Source organism: Meira miltonrushii (genome assembly GCF_003144205.1).
Source record: "Meira miltonrushii strain MCA 3882 unplaced genomic scaffold FA14scaffold_2, whole genome shotgun sequence".
NCBI classification, from domain to species: Eukaryota; Fungi; Basidiomycota; class Exobasidiomycetes; order Exobasidiales; family Brachybasidiaceae; genus Meira; species Meira miltonrushii.
In genome coordinates, this window is record NW_020289944.1 from 699,390 (window position 1) to 719,039 (window position 19,650).

The following is a 19,650-nucleotide window of genomic DNA, read 5'->3' on the forward strand; positions in this document are numbered from 1 at the left end:
CGGTATATGCCATTCTTCACCTTGTCAGAGCCATCAAAGTGGAGAATAAGATGTGTTCTCCCGTGCCTCTTTCGAATGCTTCTTGCAGATTTGAAAACGCGGGCGCCACGCATCACGTGTATAGTTTTTTGTGCTGAAACGATGCAAAGGATAAATAATTTCCAAAAGCACAGGCCTTCTCTGCTAATTCAAGACCACCATCACATAGATACACAACAACAAAGATGGATTGTGAGTATGGCAGGCAAACTAATGCTTTATAGACTCAATCTGACGATCAATTCCCTTTTATTTTACAGTCTCTAGCTTATCTTCCGGCGAACAACAAGCCATGCAAAGGCTGATTGAACAAAAACAGATGAAAGACTTCATGCGATTATATACCGGTTTGGTAGAGAGGTGTTTTGATAGCTGTTGCAACGATTTCACAAGCAAGGCATTGAGTTCGAAAGAACAAACTTGCGTTGAAAACTGTACACAAAAATGGCTAAAACATTCTGAACGGGTCGGAGCTAGATTCCAAGAAGAGAACGCAAAGATGATGCAACAGCAACAACAAGGTGGTCGATTCTAATCTTGCATCAATTCGTATTGTATCCAAAACTGCACAGATTTAACATTAGCTTGTATTGATATATTATTGATTTTAATCACAACTTCATGATCCTCTGTATGTGGTATATGAGAATGGGGATAAGAGAAGAGGAATATGATAGTGTGGATCTGGTGGATCAGGAAGGGTGAAGAGGATCTGAGAAGAGGGAACAAAGAGTCAGTTGGGCTATATTGAATGTGATCAGGATCGGCATGACTCACCTCCACTCGAGGATAGAATGTCGGTCGATTATCCTTGGCAAAATATGAACCGGTCTCAAATGTCATCCTATATATACCGCCATTGAGCTTAGTGCTTGGATCTAAAAGTGTTGTGCATCTTCCATCATTGTCCGTTTGTCTATTGAAGGAGAATAGATAAATTCAAAGTACCTATGTTGTATTAAACAGCTGCATTTACTCACCCCTTTGCTAGAACACTTGCTTGCCCCGAAGATGCCCCTGAGAGTGTTTCGAGAGATACAGCTACCCCTGAAGCCGGCTTGCCAAGTGTGCTGTCCAGTACGTGGCAAGTGATAGGTGATTTTGACATGGTCTATGATAGAGAAAGGAAGATTAGCATACATTCTAATTCAACAGGAACATTCATTCTGCCCAAAGCTTAAAACAAGGCTGATGTGTGTGCAGTGCATGTTGCCGTTGGCGGGGAAAGCTTGTAAGCAAAAAATAAAAGTTCCGCTGTACTGTTACTGCGCCAAAAGGTTGAATTTCCCCACTATTTATTATATCTTGCAAAGCAAGAAAGCAAGTAAAAAGGCGTGCGCACACACATTTAAAAAATACTGATAAAGTGCCTCTTTTAAGAGATGTTGGGTTTTAACAAGCGATTCTAGACTCGATCTGGATACATGCGTCTCTCTCACCCCAGCAAGACGGCCGCCAAACATGGTCTAGCAGGGTAAAAAGAGCTCAAACTCTTTCTTCAGAGAGCCAGTTAGGTCAATGCTATTCTCTTTTTCATCCTTTCATTTTTGACCTCTTGATGATTGAATATATATATTAATGAAAGAGGCGGTTAATCAAATTCTACATGCCATTCCTTCTTGTAACAACAAGTGTGGTAGTAGTAGTCTAGACCGAGAAAGGCTTGCGCAGCGCAGCGCGTCTGACGCATCTTTAAAGCAGCAAGGTCTTTGTTGGCTTTTGTTTTTTTGTTGTTTTAAGGCACTTTAGCACACTTGCACATACACATAAAACCCACTCCAGTTGGCTGGTGCGCTGACTGTACAGTAGAGGGAGTGAGTGAAGTGGACCACACACACACCAAAAATGAACGGGGGCGCATTTTTGCTTGTTTTTCGCTGTACCTATTACCATACATCCACATTCACCATCATCGAGCAATTGTCTTGCTTACCTTGATTTCACATTATAGGAAAAGATCAATCGGGAGAACAAACGAAGGATCGTTGGAAATCTCTCATCATCAAAACAACTTCTTTTGATCTCTTTTCGAAAGACATATCACACGACCTAAACGTCATCTTCATCAGTCTCGGTCGCGCATTCGAACCTATTCGCATCTCGATCGGAAGCGTGAATATTGCGTATTAAGCTGCTATTATCAGTTGGCATTGACAGTGGAGAGATCAAAGCTCGCGTTCATCTTTATTCTTCGTTTGAATCAACCCTTTCGAAGCAGGTTGAACAAAAGGTCCTTCGCTTTTCACTCAAAACAACTTCAGGTTACAAACAGGATCCAAGGCGAAACATATTTGCCCAATCATCCTTGTAAATTACAATTCAGTAGGAGGCGGCAAAACCAGCATCACTACGATCATTGCCAAGCGTTTTTGCTGGCCATCTTTATCTTAATTGTTCGATGTCCCGTTCTAACGGTCTAGTACGTGAGTACATTTTACTGTGTTTGTAACATAGTCAAACATTTCTGACTCTCTTGCCTCTTTACAGCGATGGACGATCCCCTAAAGGTCATTAAAGTGACCGCTTCTGACGGCAAAACTGGAGAACAAAGAGAATTGAGCTACACCAACTGTAAAGTGATCGGAAATGGTTCTTTCGGTGTTGTTTTCCAAGCAAGACTCGTAGCAGGAGGAAATGGTAACCTCGTGGAAGGTGCAGGAGCAAGCCAAGATGGAGGAGCGGCAAGCGAAGCACCAAAAGAAGGACAAGAAGATGTTGCTATCAAGAAAGTCTTGCAAGATAAACGTTTCAAAAATCGAGAATTGCAGATCATGCGTATCGTTGCACATCCAAATGTCGTCGATCTCAGAGCCTTTTTCTATTCCAACGGAGATCGCAAAGATGAAGTTTTCCTCAATCTCGTTCTGGAATACGTTCCAGAGACTGTGTACCGGGCCTCAAGACATTACGCAAAGTTGAAGCAAACCATGCCAATGCTCTTGATCAAGCTGTACATGTATCAATTGTTGAGAAGTTTGGCTTACATTCACAGCATCGGAATCTGCCATCGTGATATCAAGCCTCAAAATCTGCTATTGAATCCCACAACGGGAATCTTGAAATTGTGCGATTTCGGATCTGCCAAAATTTTGGTTGCAGGAGAACCAAATGTCAGTTATATCTGCTCGCGGTACTATCGTGCACCGGAATTGATCTTTGGCGCAACAAATTACACCACATACATTGACATCTGGTCAACAGGATGTGTGATGGCAGAATTGATGCAAGGACAACCTTTGTTCCCTGGAGAGAGTGGTATCGATCAATTGGTGGAAATTATCAAAGTTTTGGGAACACCGACGCGTGAACAAATCAAGACAATGAATCCAAACTACATGGAGCATAAATTCCCTCAAATACGACCTCATCCATTCACAAAAGTGTTCAGACCAAGAACTCCACCAGATGCAATCGACTTGATCAGCCGACTTTTGGAATACACCCCCACAGCCAGATTGACAGCAGTTGAAGCATTATGCCATCCATTCTTTGATGAACTAAGAACAGGAGATATGCGTATGCCAAACGGAAGGGAGATGCCATTGTTGTTCAATTGGACAAAAGAGGAACTCTCTGTGCGACCAGATCTGATTCACAGATTGGTGCCCAAACATGCTGAGGCTGAATTGCTTTCCCGAGGTATTGATGTGAACAATTTCACACCAATTCCGGCGGAGAGTATGCGTGTTTCTTTGGACTGAAAATGGTGTGAGAAAAGGGATAATGATCTCTCTATGGTCGATCAACTGGGTTGGAAAATGTCTTCGAAACAACTACCAAGAAAGAGAAAACAATTGTGTAAAATCTTTATAGCATCGTCTTTTTTTCATGATCCAATTATTTTTCCTTTCATCGAACAGATGTTGGTGAGAATGTTCGATGATCATCAATATTATACTGTTTCTTCTTCTTGTATACGATTTCTTTTTCCTTCTCTTCAGACGATGATTTTTTTCAAGTATTCCATCATCAACATTTTTTATTATCACAATTTTTCTGCTGCACAAATTCCTCGCATCCCGCCACATTGTCCATTCATATTACCTGTCCAATTATTTCGTTTGTCAGATGTTTCCTACTCCTTTTCTATTCGCCGTCGACAGTACAACATCCATCATTCTTTATCTCTATGTGAAAAATAGTCTCGGGCAAAATTCAACAATACAAATGATCAATCTTTTTTGGGTGTGTGTGAGAAATTTTTGTTTTGTAAAGTGTACATTGCTTTAGAATCTCAATTTTTGGGCATTCCTAAACCGGCTGCATGTTCAGTAGCGGCTTGAATTGTTCTTGCAACGGTTGATCGTAATCTACCATCTTCCAAATTCATCAAGCCAGCAATCGTACAGCCACCTGGAGTTGTAACACTATCTTTGATTGCGGCAGGATGCATTCCTGATTGTAATACCATCCTTGCTGCACCTTGCATCGTTTGAGCTGCGAGCTCTAAAGCTTCTGATCTTGGCATTCCCATCATCACTCCTCCGTCTACCATTGCTTCTAAAAATACACATGCGAACGCAGGTCCACTGCCTGCTAGCGCTGTTGCTGCGTCAAAGTGCTTCTCATCAAGAATTCTGCATTTTCCAACTGCTGAAAAGATGGCGACCAATCTGTTGCGTGATTCAGACGCTCCTTCAATCGTTGCGGGCAAGGGTGTCAGAATTGTCATACCTTCTCGGATCTGAGGAGGCTGAATGAGGTCAATATTGTATACTAGCAGTGCTTATGGTATTACTCACTTTTGATGGTGTATTGGGCATAGCACGTACGACTGTGGTCTCTTTGTCCACATGAGCCTGGATACCCTTGATGGTCAAACCTGCACAAATACTGCAAACCAATTTATTACGCAAAGCTTCCCTTATTCCTTCTTGTTGAAGGATATCAGCAACCATTTGTGGTTTGCATGCAATGATGACAGCATCTGCTTCACGAGCAGCACGTAAGTTATCCTTACAAATCACTTCAACACACTCATGATCTTCAAACGTCTTTTTGAGTTTTCTTGCTGATTCTTGTCTATTAACGCAAGCCAAGAATTTGGTTGGTAATTGAGTTGCATTTTGAGTTGTTGCATCATCACCATCTTCCAACTCCAACAAAGATGCAATCGAAGCCGAGAGTTCTTGTTGTTGAGAGCTTGATCCATTTCCACCATTTGAGACGGGTGTTGTTGAACCGTTTGACATGGATTGTGATAATACTGCTGATGCTGCTCTACGTGCTTCCATCATCTTTTTGCTGTCCAAGACACCCGAAAGGATTGCAACACCCATCGTACCACAGCCAATGATGGCCAGTGTATAGCCATTTTGTTGTTTTGGAGAAGACATTTTCCCGAATCAAAGTTGATGGAAGAGAGTGAATGGAATGATGAATCTTCTTTTCTTCTAACCCCACGCAAGCTTTAAAATTCAGATAATTTCCATGTACGCGAGCGAAAAAGTCAACAAAAGTAGCGAGCGATAAGATAGGCAGCAAATGCATTCATTTGCAGCGTGAATCAGATATCCCCTTTGAATTATATAATCCTCCTTCTTAGCTCGGGCCTTTTTAGAAGAACGCTTATGAAATATTTGGAGAATTCTTTATACTTCCTTCCCATCATCTTCATAACAATAAACATTATGGAACAAAGTATCGAATTAGTGGCAAAGAATTGCGGAAACGAGTTGAGTAAGTTGCCATTGGGTTCATGAATAATACTTAGAAATAACAGCTAACACCTTTAATGCCCCCATTTAGACTCTTTCCAAAGATGCATTTTATCACATAGAGGAGATCAAGATGGAGGGGAATCAGCATGTGAAGCAGAAAGACAAACATTATCAAAATGTGCAGCAAATGCTGTACCTTTGGTAGCAACAGTCAAAAGTCGATGTCAATCACAAATACGTGCTTATGATGCTTGTTTATTGGCGGGAAGATCGGATGATGATGAACAAATCACTCAAAGATGTACACCCGCTCTTAAAGCTCTTTGGCAATGCACAGAAGCTGTAAAGAGGGAAGAATTGATCAAATCGGGAGGTGCTCCTCAAGGCGGTGAATCTCTACAGAGACCCGTTTAGAGATGTGCTTCATTTGGATAGCATTGTTTATTTCATCTGTACTCTTAATGCATTGAATGTTGTACAATTTAAAAAGATAGTAGTAGGTATAGCAGTAGTAGTATAGTACAAGTTTTTGTACAGTATAAGGAGGTAACACAAGTACAACAAACAATCAAATCGGAACTTGTGGAGTAAGTTGTTTCCCAAAAATGCGTTCTGACCAAGAAAGGGAAAATGGCACTTTGTCAAATGGAGGAGGCTCAAAGTTACCAGCAATAGACCAAGGAACTTGCAATGTGTTGCTTATACGCCATGAATCCGCCTCTTCAATTGCCTTATTGCGTAATTCGTACTTCATCTTTAATAGTATCACCAGAGTAGCCCAGCTCAAAATTATGCCAACCAGTAGCCAACCTGAAAGATTGGAAGAACGGAAGCCTTCTGCGAAAGCGTCAACAAGTTTTGTCAGGTGGTCGGAAAGATGCCCCTTCTCAACCCTTACTTTTTCGACTTCTGGCTCTGGTTCAGGCTCCGGCTCTGGCTCGGTGAAATTTTCAAGTCTCTCTTCTATCTCTCGACAACGGGTTCCCACATTTTGAGCAAAATGCAGATACGCTTTTGCTGCTTTTCCCTTTAATTCGAATTGCAATTCGTGCCTTGAGTTGGCATTCCAGCGTGGGTGCATGCGTTCCATCACAGCTTTCGTCACTTCCGCTTCATCGTATGTCGGAAGCGTGCCTGGCTCTTCATTCTTTTGCAAGCTGCTTTCTCCCACCTCAACAACGGTTCCAGATTCATCTCCATGGACTGGTTTCCTTTCCAATTGCGGTAAGCTATCGCCAAATACTGACTCCCTTTCTGCTCGCGGTAATCCATCACCGAAGATCGGTTCCGTCTCTGTTTGTGGCAAACCATCTACTGGTGGAACTTCAAGATGATCACTAAGACTGATTTCGCCTTTTTGCAATGCCAACATAATCTTGCCAGTTTCCGAATCAACGCTCGTATCTGGCTCAACCAATGAAGTATCTGCAGGATCACCTAAATGTTCATCCAATGTAGATGCAGGAGCAGATGCTGCAGCGGCGGCAGCCCTTGCTTTCGCTGCCGCCCTTATTGCTTGCTCTTCTCGCTCTTGTCGGATTTGCTTTGCCAGATCTTGATTTAGGCTTCTTCCTAGGGTATTTTGACGTGAATTTGGTGCTGAAGTATTCAAGAAGTTGCTACCTTGATTGCGTACATCATTCAATTCAGCCGTCAATTGATCAACATTATTTTGGAGATATTCAATCGTTCGCTTGTCGGACTCGCGATCTTCAAGTTCTTTCTGCAAGCTTATGATCTCGCTCTGCAATTGTCCAACTTGTTCTTGCATCTCTTGACGTTGCAATTCCCATTGCTTCTCCTTAGCAATGAATGCCGTTTTATCAGCAGTCAAATGCTTGATCGTTGATCTTTGCTCATGGCCATTGGTCGATTCGGTCTCCAACGTAGACGCAAGTTGATCATTGTCAGTGCGTAGCTTGGCATGCTGGGTGCGCAATTCTTCCAACTCTTTTGACTCTTTCGTAAGTTCAGCTTCCAAGTCTCCAATAGTGGCGAGGTGGCCATTCTCACGAACCTTGTTCAATGCGTCTTCTTTGCGCTTAAGACTAAGGTCCGACTGCAAGTCGTCCACTTCCTTTTGCAATCGGGATGTGGTCTCGTCAATATCTCTTTGTAGATTCTCGATCGTCCGCTTCTTTTCGTTGATCGTTCTCTTCAAGTTCTCTACTTCAGCTTCTAAGGCGGCAATGCGCTCTTCGTCGTTGGCTGATGTAGAATCTCCAACATCAGTATCACGCGGACTCTGCCAATTGAGCTCATTTCCACGTGTGGTGGCACCGTATGTCGGAGACTTTAGAGCTAGTGAATTGAATGAATGTTCTGAGAAAGAAGGGCTCATGAGTGCTTTTGATGCAACACCAAGCGGTGAAACAAATGAGTCCTCAAATGAATCGTTTGATAAGCCCATCCGAAATTCTTTTTCTGCAATTCGATTTTTGAGGTCTGCGTTGCGCATTGAACGTCCGCCAGGTGTGCTTGTGTTGGGGTATGATATACTTCTGGGTAACGATTCACCAATATAAGCGGGAGGCGAATCTGGCATATTTGATATTTGTACTGAATCCGTGCTCTGGCCTTCTTCATCTTCGTATCCGACTCCATAGCTGGCATTTGCTTCAGCTTCACTCAATCGACGCATTTTCTTACGTAGAGCAACAGCAGGAGGTAGAGGCTTTCGGAAAGAGCTGTTTGATATCATGCTTGAATCGTTACCAGTCGGTCCAGTTGAGCCTTTTCTAGTTCTACTTTTGGACTTTCGCGGTGTCCTGCGTCGAATTTCTTCTGGATTTAATACTGACTCATCCCTGCGACTTATTGTGTGATCACCATCAACGGGGTCAGAGCTTTTGCCGGATCTCTCCCATGGTGCCGGCTGTATACACGAATCTTCTATGATTCCGCCTTCTGAACTACTATCAGATTCTCCATCCGATGGGCCATTTGTGTGTTGCGCTTCTGCTTCGTTTGCAAATTTTGGATTGGATGTCATCTGCCTGATCAGTTCGACTACATGCTCTGGATGCACAGGATGTTCGGGATTGGCATTTGAAAGACTTGTCAAATCTGCCTTTCCAGAATCATCCAATATCGTTTGACCTTCCATTAATTCGTACTGTTCTATAAGAGCAAGAAAGTTGCCAGCCCGCATACATAGTACACCTTCTTCATCAAAGAAGTATGCATCACCATCCTTCAAAGCCTCTCCATCATTAAGCTCCTTCTGCTTTTGCTGTTTGGCTATATTTTCCTGGAAGATTGATGCGATTTGTGATGTAAGTTTGTCGTTAGCGTGAGCTTGCCGTTCCTCAGCAAGGTCTACGACCTTTCCACTATCTGACATTCTGATTATTTTTCGTGGTAATGAATGTCAAAGGGGAAGAGGATCTCCCTATCGTGAGTCTTTAATAGCTTCTTGATGCCAGCAGCCGTTGTGCTTGCATCAAGATCCAATCAAAGTTGAGTGAATTGTGCTGAGTTGATTTGTACTCCTTTGTCCGATGCAACATTAATTTGCCGGTCTTGTGATCTCAACGTGAAAGAGGCGTAAATCAATCAAGGAGTTTTGCCGTTCCGGCGAAGCCTTTTCAGCTCATATCCATTGAAGGGTGTTGGCAATAAGGCGAATAAAAAAGGGGTGAGGATATAACATTATATATTATATTATATGATTGAAAGGTGTTTATTTCCGAATGTATGCACTCGCCTAAAAAGAGGCTGGCTGCTTAGGAGGTTAACCTACCTACTGCATTGCACATACGCCCGCCCAGGCTAAAACCCTAATTAATTTCGTCCGCTCAGTTCACGCGCAAGAGCAGGCGCAACTCAACGAACAAAAAGAGGGAAAGTGTTGTTTGGCTACAATAGCTTCGAAAGCAGCCACACACACACACATCTGATTCTTGTTTATATGTCATCAATCCGATATCAAGCTTGAACTCATTCAATTGATTCAAAGCTCATACTTCCCATTCAATATGGACCCGTGGAGTGATGCAGGCGGAAGTAGTGAGCCGACAAATGAAGCAGAACGTCCGACTTGGTCCGGAAACAGAGAAAACGAAATAACAAATACCAAATCCACATCTTCACCTACTTTTCAAGCTTCAGGTCCTGTTGATCCGTGGGCTGAAAATTCGGCTCCGATCGGATTCAATTTACCTTCAACATCATACAATACAAATGAGAAACGATCATCGGGAGAGTATGGTGGTGGTGATGATGACGAAGGGAACAATAGCAGGAATGACTTTGATCCTTGGGGTGGAGGTTCAGTGCCTATGACCACTACAACAAGCGCACATGACAATATCTATCTTAACAGACAAACAGAAGAAGATAAGCAAGATGAAGTGGAAATTAGAAGGGAGTCTAATTGGCAACAATCTGATGATGACAGGGAATTAGCCGACAAGGTGGAAGATGACATGCATATAACCAGAAATGAGGATGAACAACAACAACCAGAGCCATTCGATGAAGATGATCCTTGGGGTTCAGGGGCACAAGCAAGAAGGGAAAAAGCTGAAGCCATTGCTCAGAGGGATGAAATTATTCGATTGCAAGAGGAAGCCAAGGGAAGAGGTAGCGTAGAGCAACAAGAGAGAGATCAGGACAAAGAAGCGGATAAAGAAAAAGAAGATGATAAAGGAGCCAAAAGTTCGGATGATAAAGACAAGAAAGAATCGACTTCTTCGTCTACCACAGCATCTACAGCAGCTGGAGGATGGCGATCCTTCTTCACCCGCTCTGCTGCTCCAGCGGAACCGAATAACACTTCAAGAGCGCCATCTGCTTCTGATAAAGTTGAGACGGAGAAAAGCACCACTCCAAGAGGTAGTAGTGAGATCAAAAGCGTACAAAGGGACAGCGCAACTGCTGCACCACGTCTTTGGCAAGCTCCAACCTTGCGTACAGCACACGACCGAACTGGCTCAAATGGTACACAAGGTAGTGGTGTGAAAGAATCAGCTCCTGCATCTGCTAGTTCACCCTCAGACCAAGGACCGGGCTGGGAAGTCAAGACGAAGAAACAAGCTGGTCCTAGTGGAGGATTTATACAAGGTCTTCTGGGATCAGGCCAAAACAAAGAAGGCTCTGCTTTATCACGTCTAGGTAAGCCTCTACAGAGACCTCCTGTTGTCTCAGCTCAGGATGATGATGATTCGGGAGATATCGAAGAGACTGGCTTAGAATGGGATGCTGGAGATTCTTTTGAGACTTCGGCCAAAGCTAAACAGACAAAGCCACCGCCAGATCTGCTCAGCAACGATATTCCACAAGAATCGGCTGTTTCCCGACTTTTTGGTCGATTCCGCGGCAAAGCAGCTCCAGGGCAAGAAGATGGAAAGCAACAAGAGGACGATCTTTCATGGTTAGAGAATATCGGTGAATCCAAAGGCACAGTATCGCAAAAATCTGATGGCAATGGCCTTAATGAAGATGATTGGCTAGCCTTTGTAGAAAGCAAGCCTGGTAATGTGACTAATCAATCTGGACCTTCTACAAACGTACGACAAATTCCCAAAGCTGGCGAGAATTTCGTCATACCCAATTTGGCCAAGTTGTCGTCTCCCAAAAAGCAACCTAGCCCATTGGGCCCGCCACCACGTATTGGCGCTCCGCCAAGTCATGCAAACACAAGCAGGCCAGTAGGTTCAACTCAATATGCTGCTACTACTTCACCTGATCCAGATGAAACGTTTGGTAGCTTTAAGGATGTTAACACTTTGTCACCCAACTCTAATGCTTCTTACCGTGATGATCCCGATAGCTACGATGATACTTTGTTGAAGAGCAATGGACAAGAGCAACAGAGAAAGAAAACAAATTTCTTATCTTCTTTCTCCGCTGGAGGAAGACCAGTGAAGCCGTATACGTTTGATGATGACGAAGAGGAGGTAAGGGACAAGAGCTGGAGCGCATTTCGAGATACACCTTATGAAGACTCAGGTGAAAGCCAATACAAAGACACAAGACAATCCACCTTACCGCCTAGATCTGCAAGACCTACACAACAACAGCAACAGCAACAACAACAGCAACAACAACAGCAGCAGCAACAACAACAATCTCAGCCAATTCTGCGTAGCAATTCAGGGAAGAGTTACCAAGCCGGTATTCTACCACCCCCTCCTTCCTCTAATCAACGAAGCGTGAACACAAATTCGCAGACGATACTACAATCCACCTCTCGAACATCTACCCCAACGCCAATCACGCCAAGCAGTGCTAAGCCACAAGCAAAAACGCTCAGTCAGGGCAACACCTTAACAAATGATGATTTAAGCTTCTTTGAGAATTTATAAGCTTTTGGTTATGGAACGATATCTTTACTCTGTCATTATTTTCCCCCTTTAGCATTTGTACACTATCTTATCATATGCTCAATGCACATGCACAATTTATTCTGCTATAAGTAAGCATTTATCGTTAACCTTCGGTAGCCGTTGATCTGGTCAAGAATTCGTTAGTGTCCTGCGCAGCGATGCACCCCGCAATTAAAATCCCGATGCGATAAAGTCTGCTTACGCTTAAAGCGTTGAGCCGTATGTTGGATCAAAATGAAAAAGAAAGCTAAATCTTGCATACATCTCTGAAAACTTGATCCTTTTTCGAACTCAGGACTCAGTCTGTAAAGGTCTAAAGAATCTTGCTGTAGATCCGCGTTGCAGATGAAAAGAATTTTAGATCAAGAAAATGTCCGTTGCCCGATTGCATTCCAATTGATCCGCATGCATCTAGGTAAGACCGCTTTTCATTGCCTGCAAACGTGTAAAAAAGTAGAGCAATAAGACTGGGAATGGATTTCACGACAAATACAAAAACCATTTTTATAATTAGAAGATCAAGAACCTGCTTCTAGATTGCATAATTGCCCGATGCAATATGATTCGGGTACAAATTCTTTTATGCCATTCACATTTGACTTTTTACGTTTAATAGATGCTGATATTAAAACCTTAAACTTGTTTTGCTTGTCCTGGAGGTGTAATTGAAAAATTGGTAAACCCAAAATCACGGTCCAAACAACAAAAATAGAAGCTAATTAAGCTGAACCGATTTGCCGGGTATGAAACAATTATATCTTTGTGTATCATGGAATGTGTGTCGCTCGACATATCGCATTAAATACCTCTAAACATCTGCTACGTAGATCTCTATGAGTGTCTTGTTTGTAGCGAACGTGGCTTTGAGTAAATTAGGGCATGAATGATTGATGAGCGAATGCTCCGCCTTGCTCTGCGCTGCACAGCGCAAAAAGGTGGACTATTCAAAATAAGTTTAGGCAAAACTGCCCTTGTATTTTTACCAAAAAGAAGGATTTAATCGACCGCGTTGTTTTTGTTTTATTTGTAGGCTGCATAGCATCGCGTTCGGCATCCAAAGTGAGAGAGAGAGAAAGGCAGCAAGCAAGCCAAACCTAAAAAGAGGCGGCCAGGGCAAGGGCATGAATAATACTATTTGTATTGCACGCGTATAGGCATTTTTATATTGTGTAAGAATGTTACTCTCTTTATCTTTTCTAACTTACGATATAACATATCATCCCCTCAATCATAAGTAATTCCTACTACCATATTCAATCAACAAAATCCGCAATCCAAAGCAGCAGCATCATTCACTATAACAATTCTATTCGGAAACCATTGACATTTTAAGAATCTGGACACTCTGCTTTCACCGTTATCTTCAGACCTTCTCACGATTCAAAAGCGGAACGCCATCTTATTAAGGCCAACTTGCTTTGCATCACGAATAACGACTCTTTCTTCAAACTACAGATTCAAAACACATCGAATCATTCATTTCATCTTACCAATTCACATCGATCACCTAGTGATCAAGAAGCAGCAATTGAAGCGGTGTGGAGGCATTGAAACAACAAAGTTCTTAATGGAATGTCAGCAGGAGTAACGAGCAACGATGTACATTCCACATCCAACAAAGACGCAATGACAGCCCCACACTCTTCATCAATAGCTGAGCATAGAAGGGCAAGCAGTTCCTCACAAAACGAAGTGGCTTCTTCTTCTAGGCATCATATAGAACGATCTGGTCAAGATGGCTTGACAGCTACTTCGCCTCGCTCACGTCCCAGACCAATCACTGCTGATTCAAGTTCAACATCAACTTCTCATGCTGTTTATGCGCCAGGCACTATCCCAAATCAGATCTCTAGCGGCGGAATACATATCAGTTTACCGCCCGGAATTCCCACGCCAGAGCTGAGTGTATTCTCTCCTCCTCTGCCACGATCTTCTACATCGCGACCTCCAGAAAGTAAAAATGATGTAGGCGAAACATCAAAAGATGTCAAAAGGCGATCAATTGATCGGTCTATGGTACGTGCCAAAACCACGATGCCACCTCCCGCGATGATAAGGAGAAGAGGAACAGATGGCTCTGATTCATACGACCCCACGTCAGAGGCTATTGCCTCTAGTTCCCGCTCTTCAGCTGAAACACGCAAAAGTCCAGGTACGATCGTATTTAAAGAACCATTCAGGGTTCGCAAAGATGATCAAGCTGTCGGTGCATTTGGTACATCTTCTCGTACCACCAATCCCAGCGCTACTAGATCAGCAGAAATTCGTCCAACACCTCCGCCCTTTTCGCCAAATGCAACGTCTACCGGTACTGCCTCTCCTTCACGATCTGTTCAGAGTACACCCGCTTGGCGTCCCGGAAGCGGATCTTCGAATTTGGGTATTGCAGATGGAGATGAGGATGATGAAGATGTAATTCATCCGATCGACAGAAAAGCAGATTTAGCACTTCCACCGGCCATGTTGAACTCAGGACGAAAGGCAAGTGTTAGTTTGCAATTGTTCAAAGAAGCCAGTAAAGGTGCAGGACCATCGAGTGATTCATCAACACGAGATTTCAGAAGAGATTTATCTCGAAAGCGATTATTACGCAGTAAAACACAAGGTTCACAAACGACCGAAGATGAGTTGCCTTCATCAGTATTTCGAACTTCATCTCCTGATTCGCCAGGTGTGGAACCTTCTGCTCAAGTGCGGAAATCATTGCTCCATCCGGCAAAGGATGCTCTGATGGCTGAACAAAGACCTGCAACACCTCTATCGCTCATGCAAGAAGGTCAGATACCCTCTCGTCTTGTTACTGGTCAAAGTACGAATGCAGAGAATAATCCAATCAAACCTCAAAGTCCCACTGCAATTGTTGAAAGACGTCGACTTTCCGCTTTTGAGAAAGCAATCGCGAGTCCTGTCATCACTGATGGCGAAGATGAATTCGAAGATGATGACGATGAAGACAATAGCTTCAAGTATGATTCAGGTCGTGATGAGGAAGGTTCTGAAGATGGAGAGAATGATATTGAAGATGCGGACGAGGATGTTGAACCAATGTTTGATGATGATTGGAATTCGGACGAGAAAAGGCCTTCAACAGTTGCTGTTTTACCATCAAATGATGAGACCGAGATTCCGTCAGTAGTCCAACTACAACCTTTCGATAATCAGGTGGGCGGACATAGCCATATCTTCCGCTTTTCTAAGCGTGCTGTCTGCAAGCCTTTGGTCAGTAGGGAGAATGAATTCTACGAAGCGATCGAACGTGAGCATCCTTCTTTGCTATCCTTTGTACCTCAGTACCTTGGTGTTCTTAACGTCAGCTATCGACATGTTGACAAGCATACTCAAGACGATACCGTGACAGATGCACAAAATAACATCACATATACCGAAGCGGCTACTTCACCCGACAATCAAAGAGGCCGACCAAAAGTGTCTCGTGGAACATCGGAAGCGAATGTGCCAACACGACGCAGGATCTTTCAAGGTCAAACAGACAATGATGATGAAGTTCCAGAAGTCGATTTGGATATGAATCGTCATATAATTCCTGAATGGCTTTTGCGCAGAAGTGGGATTGGTTCAAGTGGTGCAGGCACACCATCGAGCAGAGGTAAAAGTGGAGATCGTATCGCAGAACGAAAACATCGATCGCTTGAACGGCCTTCATCCCATTTGAGCTCAAGTGCAGAAGCTCAAAGTCATTCTTCTCACGGAAAGAGCACCTTCTCGCCTTCCTTGGATCCCAAATCCGCTCAAGGACTTGAGACTCCGCTATCTGTCAGCCCAACTTCACAAATCTTGGAATTTTCACCAAAAGCTTTCAGCCGGGATAGTACATCAGCACCATTTGAATCACGATCATGGACCAATACATCTGATGGTGCTTCTCCGCATATGTCGAGCCGCTCAGCAACGCCATTGATGTCTAGTGGGTACATTGCTGGACGAGGTTGCACTCTGGTCAACCGCAAACTACAAGAAAAGGTATTGCGAGAAGTGTTTAGTTCGCCTTTCCATACGTCCAATCAAATGGCCAACGGTCATGAAGGATGGGCAAGACGAAATGTTCGTAAAGGACGTAAGAATGCACCTTCGCGTGCTTTGGAGATCGGCAAAGAAGCAACAGGGACCAAAAGTATGACGAATTTGGAAGAGGAAATTGAATTGCAGGATGTATCACATCCTGATCGTCAAGATTCTTATCAAGCTGTATCCAATACGAACAGCCCTTTGCTTGATGCTACCGATCCGAATGCAACGATTGATACGATTGATGGAGCGCTTGAGAGCGCAGAGAGTAACTCTGCTAGACGACCTCGTCGGGTACACAGTGATGCAGCTTTAACCCTAAAGAATCGTCTCATGATGGGTATGACGCCAATGGGAACTTCTCCTGCCAGCTCGACAAAGGGCAGTGATAAGAAGCAGGAACAAGTGAATTCATTGGCTGAGAAAATGGAGCCAATGAGTTTAGGTGATGCGTTCACAAAAGTTGAGCACAATGCACAACCATCTGATACAACGATCGTTAATGCGGACCCTAAAGGAGAGTCAGATGAGTCTCGTCAACGTACGCCAAGACCGTTCCAAATCTTGCACGCGGACATGACTGTTGATCAAGTAGAACCTTCGCCCGTTCGACAAGAGCAATTCTTGTTAATGGAAGATCTGACGGGCAGATTGAAATTCCCATGCGTTCTTGATCTGAAAATGGGCACCAGACAATACGGTTTAGATGCAACGGACAAAAAGCGAAAGAGTCAAACGAAGAAATGCGATAAGACAACATCCAGAACACATGGTGTGCGCATTTGTGGTATGCAAGTATACGATAGCAAAAAGGATAATTATCTTTTCCAAGATAAGTATTACGGAAGACAGATTGCGCCTGATCAATTTTCTACTGCTCTTGCACGATTTTTCGAAGATGGTAAATGTTTGTTGGTTCATCATATACCCATCATCTTGGAGAAATTGTACAGATTGGCTGGTATCATCTTTCGATTGAAAGGATATCGTTTCTATGCAAGCAGCCTCTTATTCATTTACGATGGCGATGAACAAACACAATCTCGCTTGCTGCGCGAATTCGAACATCGTAGAAGGCATGGTCAAGCTGGTTATTCACCAACAATTTGGGATGCTTTAGAGCAAGTTGCAAAGCAGCAAAGAGCGCAAAATGCTGCTGGTTCTACTTCAAACAACGGAGAGTCATCTATTGCTGCAATCATGGCCAGTCCTGCTGTGCAACAAGAACGAGAAGCGATTCTGAACAACGGTGCAGGAAATGTTTCAAGTAGTATGTCTTCCAGTCGGGCAAGTTTAAGTCCTCTTTTGCAGCCGTCTTCTTCAGCTACAGGAACAATTCCAAGTAGCGCACCTCCGAACAGAAGAAGAAAGAAGGGTGAAATCAATATTCGTATTATTGACTTCGCACATTGCACGACTGGACATGATTACATTTACCCAGACGAAGATGCAGCTGATGAGGCGGAATTGGAAGCTCTTCGTGCGGCAGGTCGTCCGATCGTACGTTTTCCGCCTCAATGGCGTGATGGACCGGATAGCGGTTATTTGTTTGGTCTACAGCATCTTGCAAGGAGTTTTGAAGAGATTTGGGATCGTGAACGTCAAAGACGGAAGAGTGAAGCTGAAAAGCAGGCAAAGGATTCAGGCATTCAAGAAGAAGAACAATTGAAAATTTTAATTCAAAAAGCTGATTTGGGCGATTTGATAATCGATGGCAGTGATGTATTTGATGGAATTTTTGCAGATTCTCGTGATGGCCTTGACGGTCATGTATCATCTTGAGATAAAAGACGTTCCTTTATAAAATACACTCTTTGTGTTGTATGTGTTGTATTATTCTCTAATGTGCTACCTCTTATGCCAGAATTGCTTCATTTGCTCACTTTATGCCTTCGTACAGGAATCGGTCAACCTACATCGATGTATTATTGTATATATTACCCACACTCTGTAAATAACACGGAATTGTCATTCTTACATCATTATTCGGATCAAGTTTGAATATTTCATTCGTGTACAAGATTAATTGTTGAAAAGTGATACAGATGATGAATTGGGGAAAAAAAGAAAGCAATTCTTACGCAAAAAAGCTAGACTAGTTTACCTCCCAATCGAATGCCGCCGCCTTCCCAATGATTTGCACCACCTCCTGATGCGCTTTGAATACCCATTCGAATCCTGCTGGCATGAACGGCTGCGTCTATGATTCCTGCCACGGTAAGAATTCCTCCAACAATTGCACAGGTAGATGTCAAAAAGTGGGAGAGAGATTTACGATATTCCACTCTAACCATCTTTAAGCCACTAATATCAAAATTGAAAAAGACACCGGGCATTCCCATGAATCCATGTTGCACCTTTCCTGGAACTTCTTTCTGCTTTTTTGCTGCTACTTGTAGATGGCCTGGAGACATGTCTAGGTCACGTTCATAAGAAGTAACGCTGTACTGATGTCCTTTCAAAAGATGCTTGCTCTTTAAACGTAATTCGGTTGGCACAACTTTCAAGAAGTATTGAATCATGAATTGACTCTTTTCTGTATGCATCATCACGCCAGAAAGAGGATCAACGATTCCCATCAATTTACGAGCGGCCAATCGATCTGCATTTGACCATTTGAAAGCGCTATCATCATCGAATGAGAATTCATGAATGTGATGTCCGAAATCGTGATGATTATCACCTTTGCCGGCCAAGTAAGGTACCAGATCGTGCATATGCTGACTGTTTCTTTGGAACGCTCTTCCGGTTGACATGTGCAAATTACCCACAACTTTGTTAACGTGTACTTTTCCGGCAACGTTACAGCCTTCGGTTGCTTGTTCTTTAATCTTGTCTGACCAGTGCTCTTTGACACATTGATCTACATGCTCTGGGTCACCAAAGCTCCAACCTTTTCTTACGTATGCCTCTTGCACTTCTTCGCAAGTGTTACAGCATCCACTTTCTCCCGGTTCTCCGCCATAACAGGAACCACAATATGTTTGATCATGTGTCTTTGCGACACGTTCGACTGGTCCGTTTAGATGCATTGTTGATGTTTGACCATCGGGTACTGGTAATCCATTTGCATGTAATCTTGTCCTTGTGATATCGTGCATCAAGTTCATTTGACTTTCACCGCTGATGTCCATAATATCGATCGAAAGAAGATAACAAGGCACACGTGGAAAAGTCATGTTCATATTGATTGTGAGTTTTTCACCTCTGCTAACATCGACGATAAGTTCAGTCTTTTCGTGAATTTTACGATAAGAAATGAATTCTCCTAATGTCAAAAATACGATCAAAATAAACGATGTCAACGTAATCATTGCACCAATATTCGTTCGAATTCGAACATCGTCCATCGTTTTTCCAAAAGCATCTATCCCGCTCAATTGACCGAATATGCCATTTCTACCCATCTTGTTAGGATTACTAGCAGCACAACAAGGCTTGCCGAGATGATCCGATTGGCGAGAGGAGGGAGTTGTGGTGGTATACGAAGAGGAGAGTGTCGTTTGTAAGAAAAGCAAGAAGAAGGTGCGTGTTCATACAATACACATGTATATAATATACCTTCCAGCGGTGCAATTCTACCTGATTGACCACAT

The 19,650-nt window shown here is 43.2% G+C and overlaps 9 protein-coding genes across 9 annotated transcripts; 5 read left to right on the forward strand and 4 right to left on the reverse strand.

The window, feature by feature from the left end:
- The first annotated feature begins 184 nt into the window (after window positions 1–184).
- On the forward strand, window positions 185–675 carry FA14DRAFT_132569 (putative TIM9-translocase of the mitochondrial inner membrane). The gene is made up of 2 exons (XM_025496949.1): window positions 185–231; window positions 300–675. The coding sequence occupies exons 1-2, from the start codon at window positions 225–227 to the stop codon at window positions 572–574; spliced, it is 282 nt and encodes a 93-aa protein (XP_025355102.1). The 5' UTR covers window positions 185–224; the 3' UTR covers window positions 575–675.
- On the reverse strand, window positions 396–1,358 carry FA14DRAFT_132570 (Hydroxyisourate hydrolase). The gene is made up of 3 exons (XM_025496950.1): window positions 1,020–1,358; window positions 817–955; window positions 396–751 (listed from the first exon to the last, which is right to left on the reverse strand). Exons 1-3 carry the CDS (start codon window positions 1,145–1,147, stop codon window positions 659–661), a joined length of 360 nt encoding a protein of 119 aa, XP_025355103.1. The 5' UTR covers window positions 1,148–1,358; the 3' UTR covers window positions 396–658.
- Window positions 1,359–2,528: 1,170 nt separating this feature from the next.
- On the forward strand, window positions 2,529–3,740 carry FA14DRAFT_122903 (Pkinase-domain-containing protein; the record flags this gene model as incomplete). The annotated part of the gene is made up of 2 exons (XM_025496541.1): window positions 2,529–2,676; window positions 2,752–3,740. 2 exons carry the CDS (start codon window positions 2,529–2,531, stop codon window positions 3,738–3,740), a joined length of 1,137 nt encoding a protein of 378 aa, XP_025355104.1.
- A 468-nt stretch (window positions 3,741–4,208) lies between these two features.
- On the reverse strand, window positions 4,209–5,509 carry FA14DRAFT_188851 (putative PRO3-delta 1-pyrroline-5-carboxylate reductase). The gene is made up of 2 exons (XM_025501687.1): window positions 4,782–5,509; window positions 4,209–4,723 (listed from the first exon to the last, which is right to left on the reverse strand). The coding sequence occupies exons 1-2, from the start codon at window positions 5,373–5,375 to the stop codon at window positions 4,274–4,276; spliced, it is 1,044 nt and encodes a 347-aa protein (XP_025355105.1). The 5' UTR covers window positions 5,376–5,509; the 3' UTR covers window positions 4,209–4,273.
- Window positions 5,510–5,628: 119 nt separating this feature from the next.
- On the forward strand, window positions 5,629–6,206 carry FA14DRAFT_132581 (uncharacterized protein). Its single transcript, XM_025496951.1, has 2 exons — window positions 5,629–5,718; window positions 5,788–6,206. The coding sequence occupies exons 1-2, from the start codon at window positions 5,670–5,672 to the stop codon at window positions 6,111–6,113; spliced, it is 375 nt and encodes a 124-aa protein (XP_025355106.1). The 5' UTR covers window positions 5,629–5,669; the 3' UTR covers window positions 6,114–6,206.
- FA14DRAFT_160247 (uncharacterized protein) lies at window positions 6,138–9,343 on the reverse strand. The gene has a single exon (XM_025498587.1). The coding sequence runs from the start codon at window positions 9,040–9,042 to the stop codon at window positions 6,268–6,270; it is 2,775 nt and encodes a 924-aa protein (XP_025355107.1). The 5' UTR covers window positions 9,043–9,343; the 3' UTR covers window positions 6,138–6,267.
- Window positions 9,344–9,676: 333 nt separating this feature from the next.
- On the forward strand, window positions 9,677–12,007 carry FA14DRAFT_178202 (uncharacterized protein; the record flags this gene model as incomplete). The annotated part of the gene is made up of 1 exon (XM_025500831.1): window positions 9,677–12,007. One exon carries the CDS (start codon window positions 9,677–9,679, stop codon window positions 12,005–12,007), a length of 2,331 nt encoding a protein of 776 aa, XP_025355108.1.
- Window positions 12,008–15,048: 3,041 nt separating this feature from the next.
- On the forward strand, window positions 15,049–17,836 carry FA14DRAFT_144237 (SAICAR synthase-like protein; the record flags this gene model as incomplete). The annotated part of the gene is made up of 3 exons (XM_025497238.1): window positions 15,049–15,509; window positions 16,581–17,144; window positions 17,385–17,836. The coding sequence occupies exons 1-3, from the start codon at window positions 15,074–15,076 to the stop codon at window positions 17,834–17,836; spliced, it is 1,452 nt and encodes a 483-aa protein (XP_025355109.1). The 5' UTR covers window positions 15,049–15,073.
- Window positions 17,837–17,978: 142 nt separating this feature from the next.
- Window positions 17,979–19,551, reverse strand: FA14DRAFT_160249 (DUF1692-domain-containing protein; the record flags this gene model as incomplete). Its single annotated transcript, XM_025498588.1, has 1 exon — window positions 17,979–19,551. A coding segment is annotated over exon 1 (1,097 nt), but the record flags the coding sequence as incomplete, so codon positions are not given.
- Window positions 19,552–19,650: the final 99 nt, after the last annotated feature.